The sequence below is a fragment of the Panicum virgatum genome, chromosome 9N, assembly GCF_016808335.1.
Source record: "Panicum virgatum strain AP13 chromosome 9N, P.virgatum_v5, whole genome shotgun sequence".
In the NCBI taxonomy this organism is placed as follows: Eukaryota; Viridiplantae; Streptophyta; class Magnoliopsida; order Poales; family Poaceae; genus Panicum; species Panicum virgatum.
The window spans coordinates 7,052,603-7,078,933 of record NC_053153.1 but is presented as its reverse complement, the minus strand read 5'-3'; the positions used below and the strand labels follow the sequence as shown (position 1 = coordinate 7,078,933).

The 26,331-nt window shown below is 46.9% G+C and overlaps 6 protein-coding genes across 7 annotated transcripts; 4 read left to right on the top strand and 2 right to left on the bottom strand.

Annotated features, from left to right (window-relative positions):
- The first annotated feature begins 782 nt into the window (after positions 1-782).
- On the top strand, positions 783-3,380 carry LOC120690028 (cytochrome P450 81Q32-like). The gene is made up of 2 exons (XM_039972536.1): positions 783-1,762; positions 2,547-3,380. Exons 1-2 carry the CDS (start codon positions 836-838, stop codon positions 3,159-3,161), a joined length of 1,542 nt encoding a protein of 513 aa, XP_039828470.1. The 5' UTR covers positions 783-835; the 3' UTR covers positions 3,162-3,380.
- A 1,447-nt stretch (positions 3,381-4,827) lies between these two features.
- LOC120690026 (cytochrome P450 81Q32-like) lies at positions 4,828-6,762 on the top strand. Its single transcript, XM_039972533.1, has 2 exons — positions 4,828-5,760; positions 5,940-6,762. The coding sequence occupies exons 1-2, from the start codon at positions 4,828-4,830 to the stop codon at positions 6,552-6,554; spliced, it is 1,548 nt and encodes a 515-aa protein (XP_039828467.1). The 3' UTR covers positions 6,555-6,762.
- Positions 6,763-7,021: 259 nt separating this feature from the next.
- LOC120690027 (TIP41-like protein) lies at positions 7,022-10,001 on the bottom strand. Of its 2 annotated transcripts, XM_039972534.1 has the most exons (8): positions 9,708-10,001; positions 8,875-9,060; positions 8,460-8,550; positions 8,239-8,346; positions 8,107-8,166; positions 7,950-7,991; positions 7,391-7,525; positions 7,022-7,301 (listed from the first exon to the last, which is right to left on the bottom strand). In XM_039972534.1, exons 1-8 carry the CDS (start codon positions 9,851-9,853, stop codon positions 7,197-7,199), a joined length of 873 nt encoding a protein of 290 aa, XP_039828468.1. In that variant the 5' UTR covers positions 9,854-10,001; the 3' UTR covers positions 7,022-7,196. The 2 variants fall into 2 exon arrangements, with proteins under 2 accessions (XP_039828468.1, XP_039828469.1); XM_039972535.1 differs by lacking the exon at positions 8,875-9,060 and having other exon boundaries at positions 9,708-9,927.
- Positions 10,002-10,077: 76 nt separating this feature from the next.
- Positions 10,078-16,294, top strand: LOC120688652. Its single transcript, XM_039971050.1, has 6 exons — positions 10,078-10,082; positions 11,444-12,154; positions 12,717-12,747; positions 12,830-13,019; positions 15,363-15,689; positions 15,773-16,294. The coding sequence occupies exons 1-4, from the start codon at positions 10,078-10,080 to the stop codon at positions 13,010-13,012; spliced, it is 930 nt and encodes a 309-aa protein (XP_039826984.1). The 3' UTR covers positions 13,013-13,019; positions 15,363-15,689; positions 15,773-16,294.
- A 772-nt stretch (positions 16,295-17,066) lies between these two features.
- Positions 17,067-20,183, top strand: LOC120690025 (aspartate-semialdehyde dehydrogenase-like). Its single transcript, XM_039972532.1, has 8 exons — positions 17,067-17,681; positions 18,380-18,466; positions 18,551-18,595; positions 18,688-18,783; positions 18,903-19,004; positions 19,264-19,350; positions 19,525-19,592; positions 19,716-20,183. Exons 1-8 carry the CDS (start codon positions 17,133-17,135, stop codon positions 19,798-19,800), a joined length of 1,119 nt encoding a protein of 372 aa, XP_039828466.1. The 5' UTR covers positions 17,067-17,132; the 3' UTR covers positions 19,801-20,183.
- Positions 20,184-21,947: 1,764 nt separating this feature from the next.
- LOC120690024 (peamaclein-like) lies at positions 21,948-22,880 on the bottom strand. The gene is made up of 2 exons (XM_039972531.1): positions 22,574-22,880; positions 21,948-22,447 (listed from the first exon to the last, which is right to left on the bottom strand). Exons 1-2 carry the CDS (start codon positions 22,659-22,661, stop codon positions 22,254-22,256), a joined length of 282 nt encoding a protein of 93 aa, XP_039828465.1. The 5' UTR covers positions 22,662-22,880; the 3' UTR covers positions 21,948-22,253.
- Positions 22,881-26,331: the final 3,451 nt, after the last annotated feature.

The window sequence follows — 26,331 nt, the reverse complement described above, 5'->3', positions numbered from 1 at the left end:
TCAATGAGACACAATGAGAGAAAAAGGAAAATAAAGGTAATAACTCATTTCCTCTTTAATACTTATTTCAAGTACACATACATCTGAATGACTTAGTGCTACTTACATTACTTACCTGCTTTGCTTTCCTCCAAAAGGCAAAGGCTTACTGAAACTAGCTAGCACTAGTAGTGCGTCTTGCAATCACAAAGGCGATAGTAAAAAATCCCCAAATCTTGCTTACTTGATTGTATATCAATGTTCCAGTCTTACCAGGTCATTATCCAGCTTCCATCAGCAAAACTTCTGGAAGAAACTGATGATCATATTACACGTTCAAGTAACAAGCTGCAAGGATGGCCGATTGTCAATGGCATGATCTCATTCTTCATGGGCTCCATTATGTAAATATCATAATCTAGCGTTGTTGTTCATCCAATATTGCCATCTACCCTTTTTTATTTTTTTATCATAGGATTTTCAGAGTATATTCTGTTGTGGTCAACCAACAGAAATGCCTGGTACGAGCTATACAGGAGATGAGAGAGTGGACAGAGGGGCAAATTGTACCAGATTATGGAATATTTCTTTCTTAATATTTTCTAGCAATCCAAATTTAATTTTATTACTATCGACAGCATGCTGGCCAATCAAAGGCTGAAGCGCGGCAACGCCGCGCGTTGATTCTAATTTACTACACTACACACAGGCTCCATATACTATGCGCCAGTCACCATAAAGGATGGAGCCATAGGATACAAATAGCAAGTTGCAAATTTGCAATCAGCAATCGCTCAGAGACCTAAGCCATCGCCTGAGCCTCAGCCTGATCACCCCCCCTGAGGCCCGGGCATCCATGGAGGCGTACATCGCGGTCCTCTCCGTCGCCTTCCTCTTCTTGCTCCACTACCTCTTGGGCGGCGGCGGTGGCAAGGGCAAGGGCGCGCAGCAGCTGCCGCCGAGCCCTCTGGCCGTCCCGTTCCTCGGCCACCTCCACCTCGTCAAGACGCCGTTCCACGCGGCGCTGATCCCCCTCGCGGCGCGCCACGGCCCGGTGTTCTCCCTGCGCATGGGCTCCCGCCGCGCCGTGGTGGTATCCTCGCCCGAGTGCGCCAGAGAGTGCCTCACGGAGCACGACGTGACCTTCGCCAACCGCCCGTGCTTCCCGTCGACGCGGCTCCTGTCCTTCGACGGCGCCCTGCAGCTGTCAAGGGCCAGCTACGGGCCGTACTGGCGCAACCTCCGCCGCGTCGCCACCGTCCAGCTCCTCTCCGCGCACCGCGTCACCTGCATGACCCCCACCATCTCCGCCGAGGTGCGCGCCATGGTGCGGAGGATGAACGACGCCGCCGCCGCGGCCCCAGGCGGCACAGCGCGCGTCCAGCTGAAGCGCAGGCTGTTCGAGCTCTCCTACAGCGTCCTCATGGAGACCATCGCGCGGACCAAGACGTCCCACACCGAGGCGAACGCTGACACGGACATGTCGCCAGAGGCGCACGAGTTCAAGCAGATCGTCGACCAGATCATCCCGTACATCGGCACGGCCAACCGGTGGGACTACCTGCCGGTGCTGCGGTGGTTCGACGTCTTCGGAGTGAGGAACAAGATCCTCGCCGGCGTGAGCAGGAGGAAAGCGTTCCTGAGGCGGCTCATCGACGCGGTGCGGCAGAGGATGGACGACGGCAGCGAGAGCGAGAACAAGAGCATGATCGCCGTGCTGCTCGAATTGCAGAAGTCGGAGCCGGAGGTCTACACTGACACCACCATCATGGCGCTCTGTGCGGTGAGCGCTTCTTCTACACTACCTCACTTACTAAACCTCCATTTTATTGGTTAATTAAATCATCAACCCTTTTCAGTGATTGTACGTACAACGCTAGTTTTGTTGGGTTGTTTCAGGCGTGTAATATAGGCTGTGTTTGGATCCAAAAGCTATAGCTATTTGGGCTAGAGCTAATTAGCTTAAATAAATAGCCCTCTAACAAAATAATCCTTGACATGTTTGTATCCAAGAGCTATTTAGCTTTTAAAGTACTTTTTCCCAATTACTGGAGCTCTATTACCTCTCTTGCTATGGTGGGCCCCACCTGAAATAGCCTAAATAATCACCTTTTGGGTGGGATAGTTTTTTGAGGTAGGCTATTTGCAAATAGCCAAGAACTAGTCCTCATGTTTGGAGATTTTGGACTAGTTTGGGCTATTTTAGATTAAAAATAACTCTAGTTCTTGATCCAAACACATCCATGTTTCATGACGAGTGCTCGCTTCGTATGAAAAACTCTATATTTTTTTAATATAAAGATACGTAGCTCTCATATGTATTTCGGGAAGAAAAAGGGCCATTGTAAGAAACCTACAACGTACTCCAGTTGAGAATGGTCATCATCAACCTGTTGAACCAAATTGAGTGCGATGCATATCACGAGGATCAGTCTCATTTTCCCCTTAAACACTTGAAACAAAGTGGCCATTATTATAAAGCAAAATTGTATTTTGTGATCAGCATTTCAGCGTCAGTAAAGTAGTAGCCACTGACTGTCATTTTCCTCTTCTATTTTCCTGTGAAGAACCTATTTGGCGCCGGAACGGAGACCACATCGTCGACGATAGAATGGGCCATGTCGCTCCTGCTTAACCACCCTGAGGCGCTCAGGAAGGCGCAGGCCGAGATCGACGCGGCCGTGGGCACCTCCCACCTTGTCACCGCGGATGACCTGTCCCGCCTCCCCTACCTCCAGTGCATCATCCACGAGACGCTCCGCCTGTACCCGGCGGCGCCGCTGCTGGCGCCGCACGAGTCCTCCGCGGACTGCAAGGTGGGCGGCTACGACGTTCCCCGCGGCACGATGCTGCTGGTGAACGTGTACGCCATCCACCGGGACCCCGCGGCGTGGGAGGACCCGGCCGAGTTCAGGCCGGAGAGGTTTGAGGGCGGCGGGGCCGAGGGCCGGCTGCTGATGCCGTTCGGGATGGGGCGGCGCAAGTGCCCCGGGGAGGCGCTGGCGCTGCGGACGGTCGGCCTCGTGCTCGGCACGCTGATCCAGTGCTTCGACTGGGGCAGGGCGGACGCCGTCGAGGTCGACATGGCCGAGGGCGGAGGTGTGACCTTGGGCAGGGCCGTCCCGCTGGAGGCTATGTGCAGGCCTCGTACGGCCATGCGGCATGCTCTTCAGGAGCTCTGATGGAACGTCGGGCGTCTGGTATATTATGGTCGAGTTCTGCACGGGATCGTCAGTACTTGGTAGTAGTAATACGGATGGTTGATAGTGTGTTCTTTATTGAACAAAGCGTGACCTCGTGGGGATATTCAATCTATATCTATAAATTATGCATCCAGGAGTTTTATTTGTAATATTCCCTCCATTCTAAAATGTAAAGCATTTTAGTTTGTCCAAAGTCAAATTATTCTATGTTTGACGGAGTTTATAGAAAAGATGATAATATCAAATGAGAATAATTAGATCTATTATAAAATATATTTTCGCAATTTACTATTTGATGTGTTAGATGCTAACAAGTGAATGTGAATCAAGTGGCAGATAAGGAAATGAGTGGAAGTGAGTGAGTAAGTGGAACTGTGAAAGAATATACTTGGGCCATCTTTTCCTTTGATTTTGTTTGATGTCTCAGCCCAAGTCGGAGCTCAGTTGGAATGTAAGCCCACGTATAATTGGAGGGGCTCCCATAAAGACACAGCCCGCGAAGACAAAGGCATCGCGGTCTTTCTATTGTACAGTAACAAGACAAAAGGGTAGAGATTGATCTGGCGGCTGCTCTTCTGTTGACAACAAAACAACCCGAGTGAGCATGATATGCCCTGTATCAGTGTGTTCGTAACATGGATTCCACGGCCTCTTTTAGCAAGAAACCGGAGATTTAGGGCGGGGTTGCTGGATGCTTTTTCCATTTAATTTGTAGAGAAACAACGATAGCGACCGTGTTCTAGCCGGTCAGGTAACTCTTACCTGTAATCTGGACCTAGGTAGCCATCTCATCAATGGACGGTCAGGACTCTTGCAGAATCCAGCATTGCTTGGGCAATGAGTAAGCCAAATCGAAGAGCTGCAGCCGCCCCCGGCCCTGGCCAAGCTCGAGGTCCATATGAGTGAGCCCAAACTAAACGGAAAAAAAAAACATCTTCAACTTGCATAGTTGCATGTCACCGTCGCATCCCTATCGTGTTAGGAGTGTTTCTATCCAAATGCTAACGTACCAAAATGGCAAAATGCTAAACTTTAGTACTAACCTATGTTAGTGGGACAGGTTAAACTTTAGCTAAAATTTAAAAACTTTGGAAAGGATATAAGTGCTAATAATGTTAAAGTTTAGCACTCAACTTTATCCTACCCCAAACAGGTAGCCCTTGTTGTTCTTTTACATTTCTCGCATTGTTTTCATGACTAGGATTGATCAAATAGAAGAGGGATTGTATGTGATTTTATTGCCAGCTTGAAGAGAGAATTTTCACCTCTTAGTGATGATGTTCCTCATATACTTTTTACGATGCTTCTTGAGCACGTCATGCAATTAAAACTGACAATTTGACTGTGCCTGCGTGGACTAGACGGTGAAAATTTTTGCGGAGATGATTTGCACATGAGGGGCTAGGCTAGTGACGCGAACATACTGATAGCTCTCTCCGTTCTAAAATGTAGCAAAAAATGCTTTAACCTTGCAACGAGTCTAGCTCTCTCTCCCTTTAGAGATGGGAGGGCCCAACAAGAGATAGGAGTGGAGATACAGAACAATTGTAGTTGGCAACTGTGTCGTTGAGTCATACGTGTAGTCTTCCACTTCCTCTATATATGTGGGCAAATGTAAGCTGCTGTGAAAATGCAAGTCTTAACCATGGATCCCGCGGCCTACATTGCCATTCTCTCCCTAGTCTTACTCTTCCTCCTCCATCGTCTCCTAGGTCTCGCCAGCCGCAATGGCATGAACAAGAGTATGCGGCTGCCGCCGAGCCCTCCGGCCATCCCGTTCCTGGGCCACCTCCACCTCGTCAAGACGCCGTTCCACGCGGCGCTGGCACGGCTCGCCGCGCGCCACGGGCCGGTGTTCTACATGCGCATGGGGTCTCGCCGCGCCGTGGTCGTGTCCTCGCCGAACGCCGCCAGGGAGTGCTTCACGGAGCACGACGTCGCCTTCGCCAACCGCCCACTGTTCCCCTCGCAGAAGCTCGCGTCCTCCGGCGGCAACTCCCTCTCCATGGCCAGCTACGGGCCCTACTGGCGCAACCTCCGCCGCGTCGCTGCCGTGCAGCTCCTCTCCGCGCACCGCGTCGCCTGCATGTCCCCCGCCATCTCCGCCGAGGTGCGCGCCATGGTGCGGAGGATGAACCGCGCCGCCGCGGTGGCGCCCGGCGGCGCCGCGCGCGTCCAGCTGAAGCGGAGGCTGTTCGAGGTCTCCCTCAGCGTCCTCATGGAGACCATCGCGCAGACCAAGACGTCCCGCACCGAAGCGAACGCCGACACGGACATGTCGCCCGAGGCACAAGCTTTCAAGCAGATCGTTGACGACATCGTGCCGCAACTTGGCACGGCCAACCTGTGGGACTACCTGCCGGTGCTGCGGTGGTTGGACGTGTTCGGCGTGATTAACAAGCTCGTGGCCGCGGTGAGCCGAAGGGATGTGTTCCTGCGGCGACTCATCGACGCAGAACGGCGGAGAGAGGGCGGCGGCGGCGACAACGAGAAGAAGAGCATGATTGCCGTGCTGCTTTCTCTGCAGAAGTCAGAGCCGGAGTTCTACACCGATACCATGATCAAGTCGCTGTGCGCGGTGAGTGTTTCCTAATATTTAACCTGCTTTAATTTTACTCTGGTGACATAAATCGCCAGCGTCGTTATTCACTTTTCCTGAATGATTGAGCGAGCAATTCCATCTTACTGAAGAACATGTTTTCACTTTTCCTGAATTGACACCAACGGTCGTTTTCACCTTTTTTTTTTCCCGTGAAGAACATGTTTGGCGCCGGGACGGAGACAACGTCGACCACAACGGAATGGGCCATGGCGCTCCTCCTCAACCACCCAGAGAAGCTCAAGAAGGCGCAGGCCGAGATCGACGCGGCCGTGGGCACCTGGAGCCTGATCACCCCGGACGACGTGCCGCGCCTCGGCTACCTCCAGAGCATCATCAACGAGACGCTCCGCCTGTACCCGGCGGCGCCGCTGCTGCTGCCGCACGAGTCCTCGGCGGACTGCAAGGTGGGCGGCTACGACGTGCCCCGCGGCACGATGCTGCTCGTGAACGTGTACGCCATCCACAGGGACCCCGCGGCGTGGGAGGACCCGGCTGAGTTCAGGCCGGAGCGGTTCGAGGACGGCGAGGCCGAGGGCCGGCTGCTGATGCCGTTCGGGATGGGGCGGCGCAAGTGCCCCGGCGAGACGCTCGCGCTGCGGACGGTCGGGTTGGTGCTCGGCACGCTGATCCAGTGCTTCGACTGGGACAGAGTCGACGGCGCCGTGGTTGACATGACGGAGAGCAGCGGGCTGACCATCCCTATGGCCGTTCCCTTGGAGGCCATGTGCAGGCCTCGTGCAGCTATGCGTCATGTTCTCGAGGAGCTCTGATGGAACGGCTCGAGTCTGTGTACTCTGGTATATGGGCTAGTTCTTCGTGGGGATCATCGGTTCTTTGTGGAATAAAGTATAATCTCGAAGGGAAGGCATAGTGTGTGTCTTGAATAAAGTATAACCTCGAAGGGATCCTCGATCTGTAAATTATACTGCTATGGACGACGGGTTTGTAATATGAACAATTAGCTCTTGTCTGAGAGTATACTCCGTGGTTATGTGATCTTCTGCTGATTACCATGTCATGGCTCCGGCAAATGCAACACGCCTAGACTATGGCATGGATGAGGCGGCCTACATTGCCGCAGTGGCAAGGACAAGAGCATGCGGCGGCTGCCGAGTCCTCCGGAGCCATCCCCTTCCTCGCGCACGGCCCTGTCTTCTCCCTGCACCTCGGCTCCCGCGGCGCCGTGGTCGTGACGGTCCCCGGCGCTCGCCAGGGAGTGCTTCACGGAGCAGTCAACAAGCGAAATCTCTCTGTTTATTGGCCCAGGCAACATGGGCTATGATGGGTTATAACAAGATGTTCAAACGTTCAATCATGTTAATGCAACAGAAGCGTGCACCTACAACATGTGGCAGGCAAAAGATGCCACAATAGAAGTGTCATGATGTACACACAAGTAAGGAGCCTTTGGGTCAGTTGGGTATTTTCAGCTTCTGGGTCTTCTGCATCACAATTGGAAGTTTCTGGGCAATAAGATTCGGGTCTGCATATGCTGCAGAGTCGGAAGGATATCCTTTCTGCAATAGGGACAAACGATAAATATATTATTAGCACATTGTTGATATGACCTTATTCAAATAAGGTGCTTGGTTGAGTGATGGCATACCGCAGACAGACTAGCAAATGTTGCTTCCCTCCAGCAGCATTCGCGGAGTACCACTGGTTTGGCTCCATCACCATTTCCAAAAGAACAATGTAATCGAGTGTCCCTCAATCTCATCAGTACACCATCAACCCTAAGCTGTTACGCCGACAGGCAATTATCAGCAAAGGACAAGCTGGTCATGTATGTAGAAAAGAATCTTAAAAATTCTGCAGATGTTAAAAACTTGTATCCAAAATGTGAGCGAATGCTGTTGCTACAAGCTTAGCACACAAAGATATGTCTGTTTTGAGGATCTTTAGTTCAAAGATCAAACTTATGCCTTGACAATATTATATGCCTCTTCAGAAGTTTTATCTTTTCTTGTTTAGTTATAAGAAATAAAGTAAGCCATGTATCCACATGCTCCCTGAAAAACCTTGGCTTAAGGTGAACACTAGGGTCAACCAGTTATATAATCACTAATAATTGCAAGAGGTTCCATCTTATATACGATAATACATCACCCTCGGAAATTATCTTCATAATAATAAAGAATCGAATTTAAAATGCAAGGACATACCCAAAAACGCAAAAGCAGAAACCAACCGGTCGGCATTACCCTCTACACACACAACCAAGAATCATATTAAATTAGTTGAACTGAAAGACAATGTTGTCATACAGACATTATAATAAAGAAGGGAAAATACAAATAAGCACAACTGGGATTCACTTACCACTCGCACTGTAAGAAATGAAATTCCATTGTCAGCTAACTCATCTTCATACAAGATAACCTACATACATCATATCAGGTGCAAGCCTGCATTATATAGATAAATCATGAACTATCTGTTCCATTTCCATACCTCATCGTAGAAAAGAATTGGCTCTTTTGCTGAAAGGGCAACAAGGTCAATCCAATCATTAGTATCCTCCCAGCACAAAGTGCTGCATCCATCTAAACTTGTTTGTGTCTGGAAAAGAAATTTGTATAAAACAAGAGACATTTGTCAACAGACCACACCAGTAAAACAGTGAAAGGGAAAGGAACAAATATAAATTTTAAAATCAGATTAAATGTCCATACAGTGCCTGAGTTCAGAACCACAGCATCACTCCCACAGTATGGCGTCGTAAATGTGTAGTCATAATCAAGTATCACTTGATCAGAAGGCTTACTGCAAGAAATGAGGTTATAAGAGGCCTTCTTTAGTAAACTTGCAAATTAACACATGTTTCATATCTGAAATAGTGAAATCTTTTCAGCTAAGACCAAAATAAAAACCTGATAGTTTGCACTACTATGCATAACAAAAATAAAATGATATCAATTTAATTATATTTGTTCAAATCTGTACTTCTGACCAAAGCTTCAAAGTTCAAACTGTAAGACCAAATATACTGCTTTGAAACAAGGTGATGCCAAGCTAACCCAACATCTTTCACTACAAATGCTCAGCAATATGACTTGAGTAAACAAAGGAAGTACAGTTATAGACAACCTTCTGAACTTCCATTTTGCTGCAGCAGGGACCTCAACTGGTGGCAATGCCTCTTCCTTCCATGCCTTGAGTGCATCAAATGCGTTGAAATGCAATTTGATGCCAGTTTGAGTATGTTCAAGGGACAAGAAACTCTCTCCAAAAACCATCTCAGGTAAATGTGTTGTTTGAAGTCTGTCTTCAAAGCTGAAGAAGAACAGAGTAGGCATTACAGAAATTAACATTAGCTTTCTCAGACAGCAATACTCATCTATTGATAGCAAAACCTTCAGAACGCTGAAGGCTGTACAGATGTAGTACCAGTACACACTGGACAGATCCAATATTAACTAGTAGTCATGGTGTACTTGTTCATTAGTGACTTTTAAAGTGGCACAGATCTAAAAGATAAACTCCATCATTACTCTGAATATTTCTGACCAAGTGTAACAAAAGAGAAGTTGTTATATTTACCCCATTGATTGATGATCAATTGTCACTAATGAGATTGTGGAGAGGATTCACGGTTCAAATATTACTTTCAGTTTGCACCATGTGGAAGTTGAATGCCGGGATAAGCATGGTACATCTAATATAAATAGGGAGACTCCCATGAAAGATGAACAGAAAAACAAAATGACAAATGGATTCTATAGACAAAAAAAATAACTCAAAGGAAGGAGCAGGCAGTAAAAGTACACACAAATTGATCAGATTCGGGGCAGTAAAAGTACACAGAAAAACTAAAATCGTGATGTTCTACCTATTGCCAGTTCCAGTCTAATTTCCCAGTTCTCTACATGGACGAATCGGAAGAACAGAGAGGGCTAGGGTTTAAGGTGGGCGGCTCGTACCGTTGGAGAGAGGCGGCGTTGAGGATGGGGCCCTTGTGGGACTGGATGACCCACCCCTTCACCCTCACGCCGCCGGGGATCGCCTCCGCCCCCGCCGCCTTCAGCTCCGCGGCCGTCGGGCCCTCCCACGCCGCCGCCGAAGCCATCTCCCCGTCGTTTGCTTCGCAAGGCTGCGTGCGTGATGCTTCTTCAGATGTTCGACTTTGCTCCAAGCTGGGGGAATTGCAATGCTGCCACTTTTACCACAGCACTTGGCAGTTGTTTGCTGACCGTTTGATAGGATTTCGATGGTTATGAATAGCTGTGCTCACGGTATTGAGCAGGTTATAGTTTGGTCACGTAACTAGTGTTTCGTCTGGGAATGGTTGGGATGGCGTGAGTTGTTTTTGAGAAGTGTCCGGTAGTAGTGCCGTGTGCTACGGCGGATAAGAAGTCCGGTAGCAACTTTTAACATCTTGGATGCCGTGAGAATCAACCATATTTTATTACTCGGCTACGATAAAAATTGCTTTATGAAAATTCTTCTTTCAAAATAAACCCTTGCATAAAATTAGTTTTACCGTAAATTAACCGATAGTCTTATCCTTGATTAATTCTATGCATGAAATCTGTGTTATCCCCATCCGAGGGTGGGGTTGGACTTGCTGAGTACGTTTGTACTCACCCTTGCTTAATTTTTACAGAGGAAGATCCATAATTTATTGCTGAGGACGTTGAGTTGGGATTTCGTTCTGCACCCAACTTTGCCTGTTGTTAGGATCACCCGTAGGAAGTTTCGTATGGCGCAAGACTCTGATGACTTCTACATAGCTCACGTTTTTGTTTGAGTTTTAGTTCTTATCCTCGTGATAGTGACATTTCATTGGCGCTTCATTGCCCATTAGAATTGTATGGTGATATTCTATCTGATGTAATAAATATATTATCAATCTCTTATAACTGATACTTATATCATATTTGAATCACCTGTTACGAGGAGACGCTTCATCTACCCACCTCCTTGTACCCGCGCGGCGATTGGTCCTTCCCCGATCTTCGCGGAGATGGATTCCCCTCCCTCCGCGCCATTACCGGACACCGCCAATCACGCTAATCTTCCATCCCCATCCATTTTTCCGGCCACCCGAGATCAGGGATTTTTTTACCGACCGTTCCGTTCGAACCGCCGGCGCCCGGTTCCGGCTAACCGGTCCGGTTTGATCGGTTACCGGTAAAAACCGGTCAAACTCAAATTTGAATTTAAAACCCGCAGTTATACCGGTTTCGAACGGCTAACCGTCCGGTTAGACCGGTTTACCGGTCCGGTTTGACCGGTTACCGGTCGGTTTAAGTTAAATTCAATTTTTTTCTTTTTTAGTTTAAATTCAAATGCCCGCAAAGTATACTAAATGAATGTTTGTATAATATGTTTTAGCTTAAATGAACCCTCCAACCCTCTTTTGTACTATTTTTACATTGTATTTGTATACTTTTGTATGCAAGTTTTTTTGTTTAACTTCAAATGCTCGCAAAGTATACTAAATGAACGAATATTTGAAAAAATTTGACACGATTAGATTCGTCGCAATTTAAAGTATTTTTAAGAATTTTTGGGATTTTTCCATTTTTTGGAATTCAAATTTAAAATTTAAATTTGGCCCAGTTTGAAACCGGCCGGAACCGGAACCGGTCCGGGCCGGTACCGGTAACCGCGGTAACCGGACCGGTTCCGGCCGCTTTTTTTAACCCTGCCCGAGATCGCGCACCCCTCCGCTCTCTCCTGCGGGCTGCGCCTACTCGCCTCCTCCCCTCCCCCCTTCCCACTCCGACGACGGAGCGGCCGGCGTAGCCAGGCGGGGCCGCGGCTCGCGACCAGCGCGGCCGGGCAGGGGCGCGCGCAGCCCCGCGGCGAGCGTGCGGCAGCCCCGGTTGCTTGGCGCCGGCGACGGGAGCAACGGGATAGAGGCGACCTGGGCGCGGCGGTCTGGCCGTCGTCGCTGCACCAATGCTTCACGAGTGCCGTCTGCACCAGGCCTCTGGGTCGGCCCTCGCCCCGTCCGCCGGCAACGGGCCCTGCGACGCGCCGTCTTCCACGGTCACCGTCCCCGTCGCCGTCGCCTGCGTGCCCACTGCGACCGGTTCTACGGCTTCCCCTCCAACATCGTCGCGCTCCCTGGCGCGAGATCCCCTTCCTCCCCGCCGCCCGGCTCCTACCCCGACTTCCAGCGCCTCCTCCCCGCCGTGGACGCGCGCGGGGGGCGGAGGCCGAGGAGCGCCGTGCGGGAGGACGAGCGGGCGCGGCGCAGGAGCGGCCAGCCGCCTCGCGTCCTCAGGTTTACATCTCCTCCCTCTGTTTCTCCCTTCTCTCGGACTCTCCACCTTCCTTCCCTGGCGGCGACGACTGGGCGAGCGGCGGCGCCATTTGTCACATCTTCGCCAAGCTCTTTGCCGGCGACGAGCATCTCCAGGTATGCCCGCCCCTTCTCTTTCCTTCTGCTGTGCGAGATGGAGCACCCCGAGCCCTAACAAAACTATTTGTTTTCGGATTCGAATCCAGTTGCAATATATTACCTACTAACTTCGATTTCCTTTGCAAAAATTATCGGATGTACATGTGTACACCCATGTCCTATGCTGGTTCCACCCCTGTTCCGATTCCGATAGTTTGTTTGTTGCGTATTTGCTTGCTGTGGTGTGTGTGTTTTGGGAAGGGGTTGCTAAATGTGAGAGGTTGCTTTGTTAGGATTTTTTTTCTTTTAAACATGCCCATTTTATACGTTCAGAAGTACTATAGCACTGAAAACTAGAATCACATTCTCTCATCTGAATGCTTATGTGAACTTGCTCTTCCATTCATCATGGGCATCACAGGCATGATTTTTTCCCAGTGTATATAATGGAAAAGCTAATCTCTATGATATTATAATGAATATTTAGGTGAGGAACTTCCCTTCTCAGCATCTTTACCATCTCTCAAGAAGAGTATTGAGGGTTGATTTTATTGGAATGTTTCCTGCATGTGTTGGACAGGTTATCAAAGGATGGGATGTTGGCGTCAATGGTATAACCTTCCTCTTGTTATCAAACACAAGATTATTATGTGGTCCATATTTTCATGCTTTTGGCTTGGTGCTTGTTAACAGGTATGCAAGATTATTATGTTGTTTGATTTTGCTGCTAATATGGAGCAGAAAACATTGTTTCAAATAAAGGGGTGCAGAAACCAAATTGGTGTCTTGATATTAACTGTTGCTATTACATCCATGGATCTTTTCCTGACGATGTATGTGCTACAGGAATACAGGATAGTACCTGTCGACCAGTAATGCAGAGGTTTGTCAGCATTACCCTGTTCTCAATATTGCTCAGAAAATATATATTTACAGTCATCAAAATATTTCTGGCTGGATAGATTCAATTTAGATTCCTATTCTATGTCGAGGCACCATGTTCAAAAATTTTGTGGTGCAACTTGTACATCGAAATCAGTAGATGCATCTTTCGAGTTCCTGATATATGATCAGTCCCATGGAAAGCACTAAGAGCAGCTACATAATGTAGCAGCTTATACCTTTTCATTTTGTTCAGCATGTGCATGTTCGTAGCATTTGCTTAATGAGAAGTTGTCTATCTTGATAACCAACCTTTTAGCTATATGTGTAGGGGATGTGTAACCACAAGAATGCCTATTTGTACCTGATGATTCTGTCCTTTAAGTTTATCACTGCCAATCAGCCAACATATCGAATATAAATTTTTGGGAGGTTCATAATTCAACGTTTTCTTTTCTGTTCAGATTCTAACTTGACGACATACAAGTAAAGCTGAAAATTTAAATGCACATGATACAAGGTTAAACTTAAGAAATATGCTAAAGCTTCCTATTCTATTCGAAGACTTTGCCTTCATATTTGTTTGTGGCATCTCGGTATGCAATATTGTTTTATAAAATTCTATGTTCATTCCATTGAGCACCTACAGGTCTGACTCCCTTTGGGCCAAGCATTTCTTGGATTGTTTAATTTTTCCCTCTGTTATTGGCTGGTTGCTCAAAGAATTACAAGAATTATTTCGAACGGATCTATAATTTGGAGAGCACATGACCCTGATATTTTCTCCTTATTATTTGTATTAGGTCTAAATGGAAATGATGTAGGAACTTTTCATTTCAACAGCAGGTTTTGTTTTGTTTTTTGTTTTAAGGGAGTAGCATGTTGGATGCACTCATGGGCAGGTACAGGTTCCTTCAGCTCGTGTAGGGACCAAAAGTGAATTTGCTATGAATGTGAAAGCTTAGCATAAGAAAGCTTTGCGATTCAGTAGGAGATTTGTCTAGGTGAGGAAAGTGTGGTGTGGTTGGCCTCTAAATTCTTGGCATGCTTGATCAAATCTGATCATTATCATAGAACAAACAGGTTCATTTTATTATCTTCCCAGCTAGCTTTTTTATAGTAGTTTTGACTCATCAACTTAACAGCTGCCTCTTGGACCAATATTTGTTATTCTGTACCATGTGTCCTTTTATTCTGATCCTGCTCCAGCAACCCACTGTAATTGCTTGAATCAATATATTTGAAAAAAAATAACAGATAGTTAACAGATAGTAGGGCAGGGGTCAGCATTGAGCCCTTATTTATTTGCTTTAGTGATGGATGAGGTCACAAGGGATATACAAGGTGAGATCCCTTGGTGTATGCTCTTTGCTGATGATGTGGTGCTAGTTGACGAGAGTAGGGCAGGGGTTAATAGGAAGTTAGAGCTGTGGAGACGCACGTTAGAGTCGAAAGGGTTCAGACTTAGTAGGACCAAGACCGAGTACATGATGTGCGATTTCAGCGCGACTAGACATGAGGGGGGAGACGTTAGTCTAGATGGGCAAGTGGTGGTCCCGAAGGATACTTTTCGGTATTTAGGATCGGTGCTACAAAAGGATGGCGACATTGATGAAGATGTTAGGCATAGAATTTCAGCTGGCTGGTTGAAATGGCGGCAAGCTTCTGGCATCCTTTGTGACAAGAGGGTGCCACAAAAGCTAAAAGTCAAATTCTATAGGACAGCAATTCGTCCGGCGATGTTATACGGTGCTGAATGTTGGCCTACAAAAAGGCGACATGTCCAACAACTGAGTGTAGCAGAGATGCGGATGTTGCGGTGGTTTTGCGGGCACACAAGGAGGGATAGAGTCCGGAACGAAGTTATTCGGGATAGGGTCGGGGTGGCACCAATTGAGGAGAAACTTACCCAGCATCGGCTGAGATGGTTTGGACATGTCCAACGAAGGCCTCCTGAGGCGCCGGTGCGTAATGGGGTTCTTGAGCGGGTCGATAATGTAAAGAGGGGTAGAGGTAGACCTAAACTGACGTGGGATGAGTCGGTTAAGAGAGACCTTAAGGATTGTAATATTTCTAAAGAGATAGCTTTGGATAGGAGCGCTTGGAGACTAGCTATCAATGTGCCTGAACCTTGAACTTATTTATTTCGGGTTTCATCTCTAGCCTACCCCAACTTGCTTGGGAAAAAAACTATGTTGTTGTTGTTGTTGTTGTTGTTAACCAACAAGAAACTAACAGGCAACTGGTGTTAAATGGTTAATAACTCTATCTATACCATCAAGAACAGTGCTAGCTTTATTTCACACCATTACAAAACTGATTTGTCATGTTTTCTATTGATCAGATCCTTGTTATGTCACTTGTTACCAATGAGGAATGATGGGCTTTATTTCACACCATTTCAAAACTGATTTGTCATGTTTTTTTATTGATCAGATCCTTGTTATGTCACTTGTTACCAATGAGGAATGATGGTTCCTGTACACAATGTGAGGTATTCAAACTGCAAGTTTATATATCCATTTTTGCTATTTATCTTCTGTTAAAAGGAATTGAACATTCAGATGATATTTGATCATGACCATTTCACATGAGATTGCTTCAGTTGCGTGTATTAGCTTGTGCATTGGCTGAGCTGGCCTGAAAATCACAAGAGGAGGCAAATTTTTAGGTACTGGTTCTGTAAAGTTGAACAAATTAAAATAAAAGTATCCTGCATGGTTTATTCTGAAACAACCATGTTAAATTTTCCAGGAAAACTTTTATGGACCTTGACCTTGCTGCTGTTTCTGAAATAAATGAGAAGAAGCTTGTCGCATTAGAAGGTTTGCCAATTATCTTTTGTTAGATATGGTGCTCGGCAATAAATAAAGCCAAGGCTGGGGAGAGAGTGTGGGGCTGCAGGTGTAAGTTCCTCGATAACATACCTGTTGCTGGAATTTAGAAAACTGAAATCTAATCAAGAGAGAACAGACTCAGGGCCAAGCTAGATGGAGTCTACTGGACGAGGGAACATACAGAATCAATATTGATGCAACTTTCCCTACCAATGCAAGGAGGTGGGTTTTGTGGCAACAGATACTGAAGTTTATATATGAGTTTGTAACTGGTGACACTTCTAGACTGGTTGTTTTAATCGAAAGTGATCTTTCCTTTCAATAATCTTTGTTCAAGAATGATAAAGACATGTAACCATATTTTGTTCCAGGTTTAGGATTCCCATCTGAACATCACATTTTAGATGATTCTTGTGAGCCTAGCTGTCATATTCTTCAATTTCTCTGTATGCTTATCCTGAAATTATCACGGCATTTCATTTGAACTGAAAGCATCATGGTTTCATTCATATATGGGACATGATAGTAGTTGCAGATTTTACTTGAAGCTACTCATTGATACAGAAGTGATGCATAGATATGAAGAACCATCTTATATGCAGTGCTATAGCATATGTTTTACAGCTCTACATATCAATTATTTACAACCTGTGTATCGAACCAATACCATTTATTTACTTGTATTGTTTCTATTTCCCCCCTTCTAATAAGCAATTGCTTGAATGCATTGTTCTAAATAAATCCTTATTTATAAGCTTTTTTATAAATGTAAATTCTTGTTTTTGGGATTTTTTGAAAACAGTGTTTTACATCTTATATGCACTGCTACAACATATGTTTTGCAGTTCTGCATTTCAATTATTTACAACCTGTGTATCGAACCAATACCACTTATTTACTTGTATTCTTTATATTTCCCCCTTCTAATAAGCAATTGCTTGAATGCATTGTTCTAAATAAATTCTTGTTTAAGCTTTTTAGAAATGTAAAATTCCTGTTTTGGGATTTTTTTAAAACATGTGCGTGCCCACGCACATGGCATATGCTAGTCAACGGGTAATTCTTTTGCCGTTTTGCTGCACAGCGGCAGGAAAAGATCGAGTTGGCATTTGTGTCCGTAGGCTATCGCAAGATTCGCAATCGAAACGGGACGCGCCAGCCGCCGCGGCGTCCACGGATTAGTGCGCGCCCACAAAACCCCACAAAACCCTAATCAAGATCAATCGACAGCGCCAGCCCAGCAGCACCCACGCCTCGGCCTCTCGCGCGCCGCCCCAATGCAGGCCGCCGCCGCCGTCCGCCACCCGCACCTCCTCGCGCCGTGCGCCGGCCGCCCCCGCCGCCGGCCCAGCACCGTCCGCATGGCGCTGCGCGAGGACGGGCCCTCCGTGGCCATCGTGGGCGCCACGGGCGCGGTCGGGCAGGAGTTCCTCCGCGTCATCACGGACCGGGACTTCCCCTACCGCAGCCTCCGCCTCCTGGCCAGCGAGCGGTCCGCGGGGAAGCACCTCGCCTTCGAGGATCGCGAGTACACCGTCCAGGACCTCGCCGCGCCAGGGGCCTTCGACGGCGTCGACATCGCGCTCTTCAGCGCCGGCGGGGGCGTCAGCCGGAAGTACGGTCCCGCGGCCGTCGCCAGCGGCGCCGTCGTCGTGGACAACAGCTCCGCGTTCCGGATGGACCCCGAGGTGCCGCTCGTCATCCCCGAGGTCAACCCGGAGGCCATGGCCAACGTCCGGCTGGGGCAGGGCGCGATTGTGGCGAATCCGAATTGCTCGACCATCATCTGCCTCATGGCTGCCACCCCGCTCCATCACCACGCCAAGGTACACACCTTTGGGCACTTTATGGGATTTCAAAAGCGTCATCTTTTCACCTTTTGCAAAGTAACTTTGAGGCGAGGGGTGGTTGATACTGAACAAATATGCAATCCCTTTGCTACTTGATGCCGGAAACCAAACATTTATCTCTGGAATTTTCCTGTACCAAATAGAAGTGCTGTCTTTCACAGAATTATGCTTGGTGCGATCCTTATAGATGAATCAGTTCATGTAACCAAATTTTGGCGTGCCAAATTTTAGTTCTTTTATCAGGCTTGAACATAATGATCATATTACGATTTAGTGAAATTACTATCACTTTTTAGGCTGTTTTGTAAATAGAATCATGCACTAGAGAAGTTTTAGCCAACAAAGATGCACAGTGTCCATTCTTCTGTATTTCGCATTTCTAGTATTGTGTCTCTCTGAAGAGTTTTTGTGCATTATCTAATTGATGATGTCACAACTCGTGTATTTGTGTCCAGAACCTTTGGAGTGGATGAATCATACTAATGTTTGCAGTAGGGATTACATTGGCTAGTTAGGTATGCATTGCGTGAGCTACAATATTTTTGAAACATCGTTTCTGCTACTTGACTGCAGTTTTTGCATATATAGTTTGTTTGACAGCAGTTTTTGCATGTATAGTTTGCTTGTTGGGTGGATTCTGCAATGAAACTAATGGCTATTTGTTGATGTGGCAGGTGTTAAGGATGGTTGTCAGCACTTACCAAGCTGCAAGTGGTGCTGGTGCTGCAGCAATGGAAGAACTTAAACTGCAGACTAAGGAGGTACAATTTTTTTCCCTTCCCTATGTTGCCCCTTCCAGTTGTGGTGCTTGTTTGGTTACACACTCAATGATCTACTTCATTTAGGTCTTGGAAGGGAAGGCACCAACATGCAACATTTTCAAACAACAGGTTGTTCATGCTTACAAATTTCACTATCCTGAAGACATCAGGTTAAATTAGCCATAAACTTTTCATGCTGAATGTTTTTGTCCCTTGTGCAGTATGCTTTTAATATATTTTCGCACAATGCACCAGTTCTTGAAAATGGGTATAATGAGGAAGAGATGAAAATGGTGAAGGAAACCAGAAAAATCTGGGTAAGTATTTGTATTATTGGTCTAAACTCTAAACAACTTATTTGAAGTCTGCATTTGCCAAACTTTTCACTCGTTGTGATAGTTTGAGTTGCCTTCTGATTTTGCTCCTCCATTGTTAGAACGACAATGATGTGAAAGTTACTGCGACCTGCATACGGGTTCCTGTGATGCGTGCGCACGCTGAAAGTGTCAATCTACAGTTTGAAAAGCCACTTGATGAGGTTAGTATCTGAATGCTATGTGTCAGCTGGCATTAAAACCTTTTTTGTTTGTAGCAATATGTTTATCAGTATTGTTCTATTCTCTTTCTCATTTTTTGCACTTAGTGGGTTATTCCTTCGGACCATATACTTGTCATCTTGGTAGGTTAGTCTATTTATGTGAATTTGAGGGTGTGAATGAAAATCAAAATGATGCTTACTACCTGTAGTATTTGTGCACCTTCTGAACTTATGTGCTTTGTGCATATGTATTTTGAAGGATACTGCCAGAGAAATTCTGAGGGCTGCTCCTGGTGTTACCATTGTTGATGATCGTGCAGCTAATCGCTTCCCTACACCTCTAGAGGTAACTGGATATTGTTTTTGTTGATGATATGATTTATATCTGAGGGTTTCCCTAAGAGCAGTGTATATAGTATTGCTATTGCTGATCACCCTTGTTTCATCCACAGAGGTCCAGTCTTCAGTAGAGAAATTTATGAAGATAATTACTAAAGAAAAGTTACATTTTATTTTTCAGGTATCAAATAAAGATGATGTAGCAGTGGGTAGGATTCGCCAGGACTTGTCACAAGATGATAACCGAGGGTATGGATCATGTTTAAGAGAATTGCAACTATGAATTTCTGCAGTGCATTTTGAATTTGTGATACCCTACTAACATATCATATTGAATCTTTATATTGAACCTAATCATCTACATTGTGGCAGGTTGGATATATTTGTTTGTGGTGATCAGATTCGTAAAGGCGCTGCGCTCAATGCTGTTCAGATTGCCGAAATGCTACTGAAGTGACCGCTTCCTGTTCCTAGTTAGTCTAATTATTGCTGAATGTACTCTGTGCAATAATTATGAGACGGGCTTGAGTCATCTGTGGCGCACAAAAGTGAATTCGGAAGTTGGGAAATAATGGGCCATCCTTATTCAGCATATCGATATCTCAGATTTTGATTCAGATTCATATAAAAGTGTGTTGGTACTCAATGCACTGGGTCCATTGTTAGTCTGAATTACAGGTTCCAAAATGTCTTGCTGGATTTACACTTTCTTGTGCAAAAATAGGTTTGATGTAACTTTAATCTAGAAGGCCCTGTCTTAAGGGCAGATGGAAACATCTTTTGAAAGAAAGAATATGTTGAGAGAAATATTTACTGTTGGAAATCAATGTGGTTCTAATACTCATTAAATTGAGGAGACTAACACTTACAAAACACTTTCTTTATTACAATTTTCTTTATTACAACACAATAGTATGACATAAAGTACACAACACACCCTATCTTTAGGACTAACCTAGCACTCACCCTTCTTCTCACTACTTTCTAGCACCACTCATTTACTACACAAAGTACACAACACACCTTACACTTTTTCTTTGTGGCTAACCTAGCACTCACCCTACTTCTTACTATTTTCTAGCACCACTAATGTACCATGCACTCATCTACCAATCTACCATGCACTCATCTACAATGCTCTTGGATGGATGGCATGGCAAGAGGGGGGGAGGGGGCTCTATTTATAGGCCTAGTGTCCCCCATTCTAAAAATTTCCTAGATATTACAATATTATCTAATTTATTTTATTATCAATTCTAGACTACTCCATAGTTAATATCTTATTTTTGCATAGTGTGGATCATTCTGGAAGATTGCGTTGCCTTCTTTCAACATTTGCATTTGTATGAAATGTGAGTTAGGACTTGGGAGGAAAAAGTTAGGCCACTGAATTTACGTGGCCACCCGATGTTCGGTTGCAATAATACGAATTGATGTTGCACGAAAGAAGTTTGGGGTTCTTGCTTCAATACGATGAGAAGCTTTATTTCAGCGGCTTTAGGTGGTTAGGTGTTGTCTTATTCTGTACACCAATAACATGATAGATATTGATGACATTGGGAAGGTCATCTTTTCTTTCTCTACTGCTATAAAAAAATAGCTTTACAGAAGAGGTTGTATGCATGTGCTCGCCTGCTGCATCTTGTATGTAACCACTCTTCATGAGGGGTTCATCGGGTTCATCTTGAACAGATTAATCTAATGTACTAAGTAAAAATATTGCAGCCTCTAGAAAGTTGGGTCCCATTTGGGCGCAAGTAGCAATCTTTGTATTGCCGATGGCAAGTAGCTACCTGCTACATGCAGGTCATTTGGTCATCCTGGCTTTATGCAGCTATGCCCTGATTGTTCGGGACAAGTTTTACTGTGAAATGTGGTGGCCAGCTAGCAGTACCTTTTTTACCACTTCGACAGTGATCATTGATCAATTTGCAGGCACTGTCTGCCATCGGTGGTGACATGTTTTTTACTGCTCACGGGTAGGGGAACAATCAACGATGGATCATCCCACATGGCCACATTTTCCACTCCGAGCTCCCAGTGCCCAGCTGCACCGCAGCTAACCAGTGAGGCAGTCAGCAGACTCGGCAAAGACCTCATCAACTCGAGACTTCATTGCGGCGGTTCAGTGGGGGCTTGTCACTCTGTTAGGGAAACAGAGTCACGGTCGGTGAGCAGAGCACTAGCATCATGGAAGTAAGGCTGTGTTTAGTTCATGAAAATTTTTAAATTTAGATATTATAATACGTTCGTTGTTATTTAATAATTAATGTCTAATTATGAATTAATTAGACTTAAAAATTCATCTTGTTGTTTCCAGTTGAATTGTGTAGTTAGTTATTTTTTTCAACTGTATTTAGTGCTCCATACATCTGTCCGAAGATTTGATATGACGGGTACTTTAGTAAAATTTTTAGGAACTAAACATGGCCTGAAGCGCTGGGGTTGTAGTGCCGACCCCACCTGCGCCACACCGACGCTCGTCGCATGCTTCAGTCATGCCGCCCTGCCCTTGGAGCTGGGCCACAAAGCTCGCACCGTCACAACAGAACCCGCATGCTGAAAGCACACTTGGGTAAAGAGAACTCTGTAAACAGCACGATCTCTACTAGCATCTCATCTACTAGCTCTTAAGCCAAGGCTTTATTATTACAATACGCATCAATATTACCACCTGGCCACTGGCCAGTATATAACACTAATACCATCACCACATCAGCTCCATTTCTCCTGTCCCATGTACATAGCAGAGCAGGCTAGCAGCAAGTGAAACCAGAAGGTTCAGGTGCCAAGCAGAGTACTAGCAGGCCGGCACAGATCTCCCAAAGACTCGGACATGCATCCATGCTCATGGTCATGGTGTGTGCGTGCATGTATGGGTGCTTAGCCTACAGTAGTAAGTGCTCATGATCATGGGCACTTGGGCCTGGTGCGGTTGCCGTGGCCGGTGGTCATGTCGCGGTAGCAGGGGCACTCGTCCTTGTGGCCGAACGTCCCGGACGGCACGCAACCGCAGGCGGCGCAGCAGATCCCGCAGTACTTGAGGCAGTCGTCGTGCCGGCTCGCCTTGGAGCACCTCGTCGTGCACTTGCCGTCGCAGAACCCTGCCGGAGCCCAACGAGAAGAGAAGAGAACTCATGTTAGCTAGCTTGCCGTCGCGCAGAACTCTATCTGCCAAGAATCTCAACAAAACGCGTGACGTGAGATGGAGCTGGCGGCGGTTACCACACCTGATCCGGCCATGGAGACACGAGGCGAGGGAGGCGCCAGGAGGAGGAAGAGGAGGAGAGCCAGGGCGGCCGTGGCCTGAAGCTTCATCCCGCTTGGCCTGAGCTGCTGCAGGCACTGCACTGCTGTTGCTTCTGTGTGAGTTTGCAGGGGCTGGGAGTTGTGGTGGTAAAGTAGTGGTGTGTGTGGCCTGGGGTTTTTGGGCGATTTATAGGCCCGTCCTCGGCTTTTGCTGAGCGGCGGTATGGTGTAACCAGGGAAGGGTGTTTGGGGCTAGCAGCTGGAGCCTGCAGGAGGCGGCTCTTCGCTCTGGGGCCTCGCATTGCCAAGAGCTTTACTCGTGGCCTGGTGTGAGTGTGAGGCGTCAGCACAGGCCATGGATGGACCCATGTCGCGGTGTTGTACTGATGAGATGTGAGCTGGAATCCAAGAGGCCGGCTGACCTTTCTTCAAGGGAGGTCATCATGCTTGACCCATGGTAAGGTTAGCCGGCCGATAGTTTTTGGCGCATTCTGGCTCAAGTCTCCGGCTAATGGCCAGGGAACGAGGAACAAGTACACGAGACGGTCCAGTACATACAGTAATGTGGTCCATGTCCATGGGGATCGGCCGGAGGTGTAGCATTGAAATGTGCTCGCTATTGTGGGGGCCGGGACCAGGCTGGGCGAGGCATCACGCGTAGCTCATGAGTCATGAGCGTGCCAAGTGTGGAGCGAGGCGGCCAGTGACCACAGATACGCGTCCGATCCCTCTCACCGATCGCGTACCTGACTTGACCCCAGTCTGGCAGCGAGCCGAGACATGCATCGGCGGGCACCGTCCTCGCTCTGGATCGAAAGCAAACGGCGCGCAGCTAGCTAGCTAGCACCACATTTACTTCATTAATTCAACCAGTGCCATCCACATCCATGTCACTGAAGATAGCAGTTGCATTGTTGCATCTTGCATGTACAGTTTTGTACACCCGTCCACTGTGCATGCGTCAACTGATGTTACTTGCCGCACGGCTGATCTCAAGAATTGCATGAGGACGTACCTTCAAGCTTTCACTCCACTTCTCGTCAAGAGCCTCGATCGTGCTCCCTCGTCTGAGCTAGCGTGGCTCGTGGGACTGCTACCCTTTAGCCGGGCAAGTGTCAGATCAGTGTTCTCTATTCACCGTCCTAGTACAGGCCTAGAACATTCGCGCGCTCAATGTGGCGTGCAAGTGAGTCGCAGCAGGGCAAGTTAGGGCGTCCCAAGAGCTATATATTTAGCTAACTAGATCTAATGTAGTAAGAAAAAAGTATGAGAGTAGTCAGTAGCGATCAACAAATAACTGACCTATTTCACATGGCTTAAGAATATGTGAGAGTAACGTATGGATCCAATAGTATAAAATAGTCTTTGATTTTATTTTTCACCATCACATCAGCAGACTACATAGCTAACACCAGCTATTAACATTGCGGACGCCCTTATAAATCAGAGCACGAGTAAAGTGATAGGCCGGAACATGCTATCCTTACAAGGCAAGTAACCCCGGCCACCTGGACTTGGTTAATTACACACGGATGGAAGGCATGGAGCACACGGTCTTGCATGATGGCATTGGCAGCACCTAATCTGCAGGATACGTTGCAGCGCGAGAGGATCCTTGTCACACCCTGAAATTTTTGAATTTCAGGATGTGATTAAAATTAAAAATAAAACAATAATTTTCTCAAAATTTTAAAATTTTCTCAACATTTATTTTTCTTCACAGAGAATTTAGTGTAAAAGAAAATAAATATTGGTTGTTTTTCAAATTAAATGATATTGTTCTTCTGGTGATGCATTCATGTCACATGCATAGTGTTGTTGAGTGTGAAAACCTTTCAAAACGTGTTCTATCATCAAAATTTCTTCCCGGGAATTTTCTGGATTTTTCTGGATTCTTTTCCCATTTTCCCTAGAGCAAACTCTAATTTTTAGAGGCTCTTCCAAATCTTCTCATGAGCTCCAAATATTTTATTTGAGTTCGTTAGGTCCCAATATATTTCTAGGATTTTTCCTAGAATTTTCGGGCCATTTGGAATATTTTTCGGACTTTAAATATGAATTCTAGATTTTTCTAGAATTATTTTAATTTCGAAAATAATTAATTCCGAAATTTTAAATGGGCTAAGTCTATCAAAAGTGCATAAATCCCTAATGGACCTCAATGGGCCCATTCATGTGTTCCCTAATGGGCTAAAGGCACGTAAAGCCCATTAGCATGGGAGGGAGGTTTAGTACCACATTGCTAGTTGATGTGGGATGACGAGACTTTTCTCTCTATATATTAAGCCAACCTCTCATGACAACTCCACACAAAAATATAGACTACCCATAGGGAGGCTCCTTGTTTGGGAATCCCTAAAATAATCTTTTCCCCAGAATCCCACCATCCTCCGCATCCGTGCATCTCCGGTGAAATCCGACACCACCCCAGTGCTCAGCTCGTTGTCCTCTTCGTCGTGGTGTCTTCCTTCTCGTGAGTCATCGCCATTTCGTCGTCGACCCCATACCTTCTTCCTCGACTCCGACGATTTCCTTCTTCTCCGGTGAGCAACTTCCTCCGTCCTTTCTTCTCTCTCTTTCTCTTTTTCCTTGCTTTCAGCCCAGCCCATCTCCTTTCTTTCCCTTCTCCTTCCTCCTTTTTCCTCCCACAGCCCAAGACCCCCCTCCCTGCCGGCCCATTTTCCTTTTTCCCTTCCGGCCCAGCCCGCTCCGCGCTCTCCTCTCCAGCGCCGACTGACAGGTGGGCCCCGGCCATCAGGGCCGTCCCCTTCCTCGCGTCGGGCACGGACTCTCCCGAGTCCGAACGCCGCACGCGCCACCGTTTCCGGGTGTGGCCCGCACGCCAAGGCACCCTAGGCCCCTATAAATAGCAGCCGCCCGCGCCCCTAGGACCTCCTTCACGAAGCCGCAGCCGCCGCCGCCCCAAACCCTAGTTTCGTGGCTGCCATTAGAGCTCGAGCTCGGAGCTCCGTGCTGCGACGCCGTTCCGCCGTCGCCCCGTCTCTTTTGTCTTGCCTAGGAGATTCATATCAAGGTGAGCGAGCTCGCCGTCTCCTTTGCTCCCTCCCTCTCGCCCTCCTTCACCCGGGACTGCTCGCCGGAGCTCTAGCTCCGCCGGCCGCCGCTGCGCGCCCGGTTCCGGCCGCCTAGGCCATCTCCTGAGCGCACCAACGAGTTCGAGTGCTCGCGCGCAAGCTTCCTGTCCTAACCCGAGATCGAATCGAGCCCCGGAGTGCCAAAATGGCAACTCCGGCGAGATTCCGGCTGTGCGCCGCCGCGCACGCTCGCCGCCGGCGTCTCCCACCACCGCCCGCCGCTCCTTTTCACTGGAGCTGTCCGATCTCGATCCGATGGATCGGATTAGATCCAGACCCAACCAAACCCAAATCGTTAGATCTAAAACCAGTGGCCCAGATCGGGTTTGACCCGAGTCAACTGGGTCAATACCGGTCAACCATGCACGTTTTGCAAACGAGTTCCTCTTTTTTTTCAAAATTAACCCGCAGTCCATCTTAGTTCAAAAATAATTACGTACAAGCTCTTTTCTTTTTAGTTTAGCCCCTGTTCTTTTGTAAAATAGAACCCGCCGTCCCTGTGTTGTAGTTTAGCCTGCTAGCTCCTGCTATTAAGGTTTAATTATGTTTAGGCCCCTGGTTTCTTCAGATCTAACCCATGGAAGTTCTGTTTCTTCACAAATAAGTCACTAGAACCTTGTTTTAGCCATAACTTCTTCGTTTTA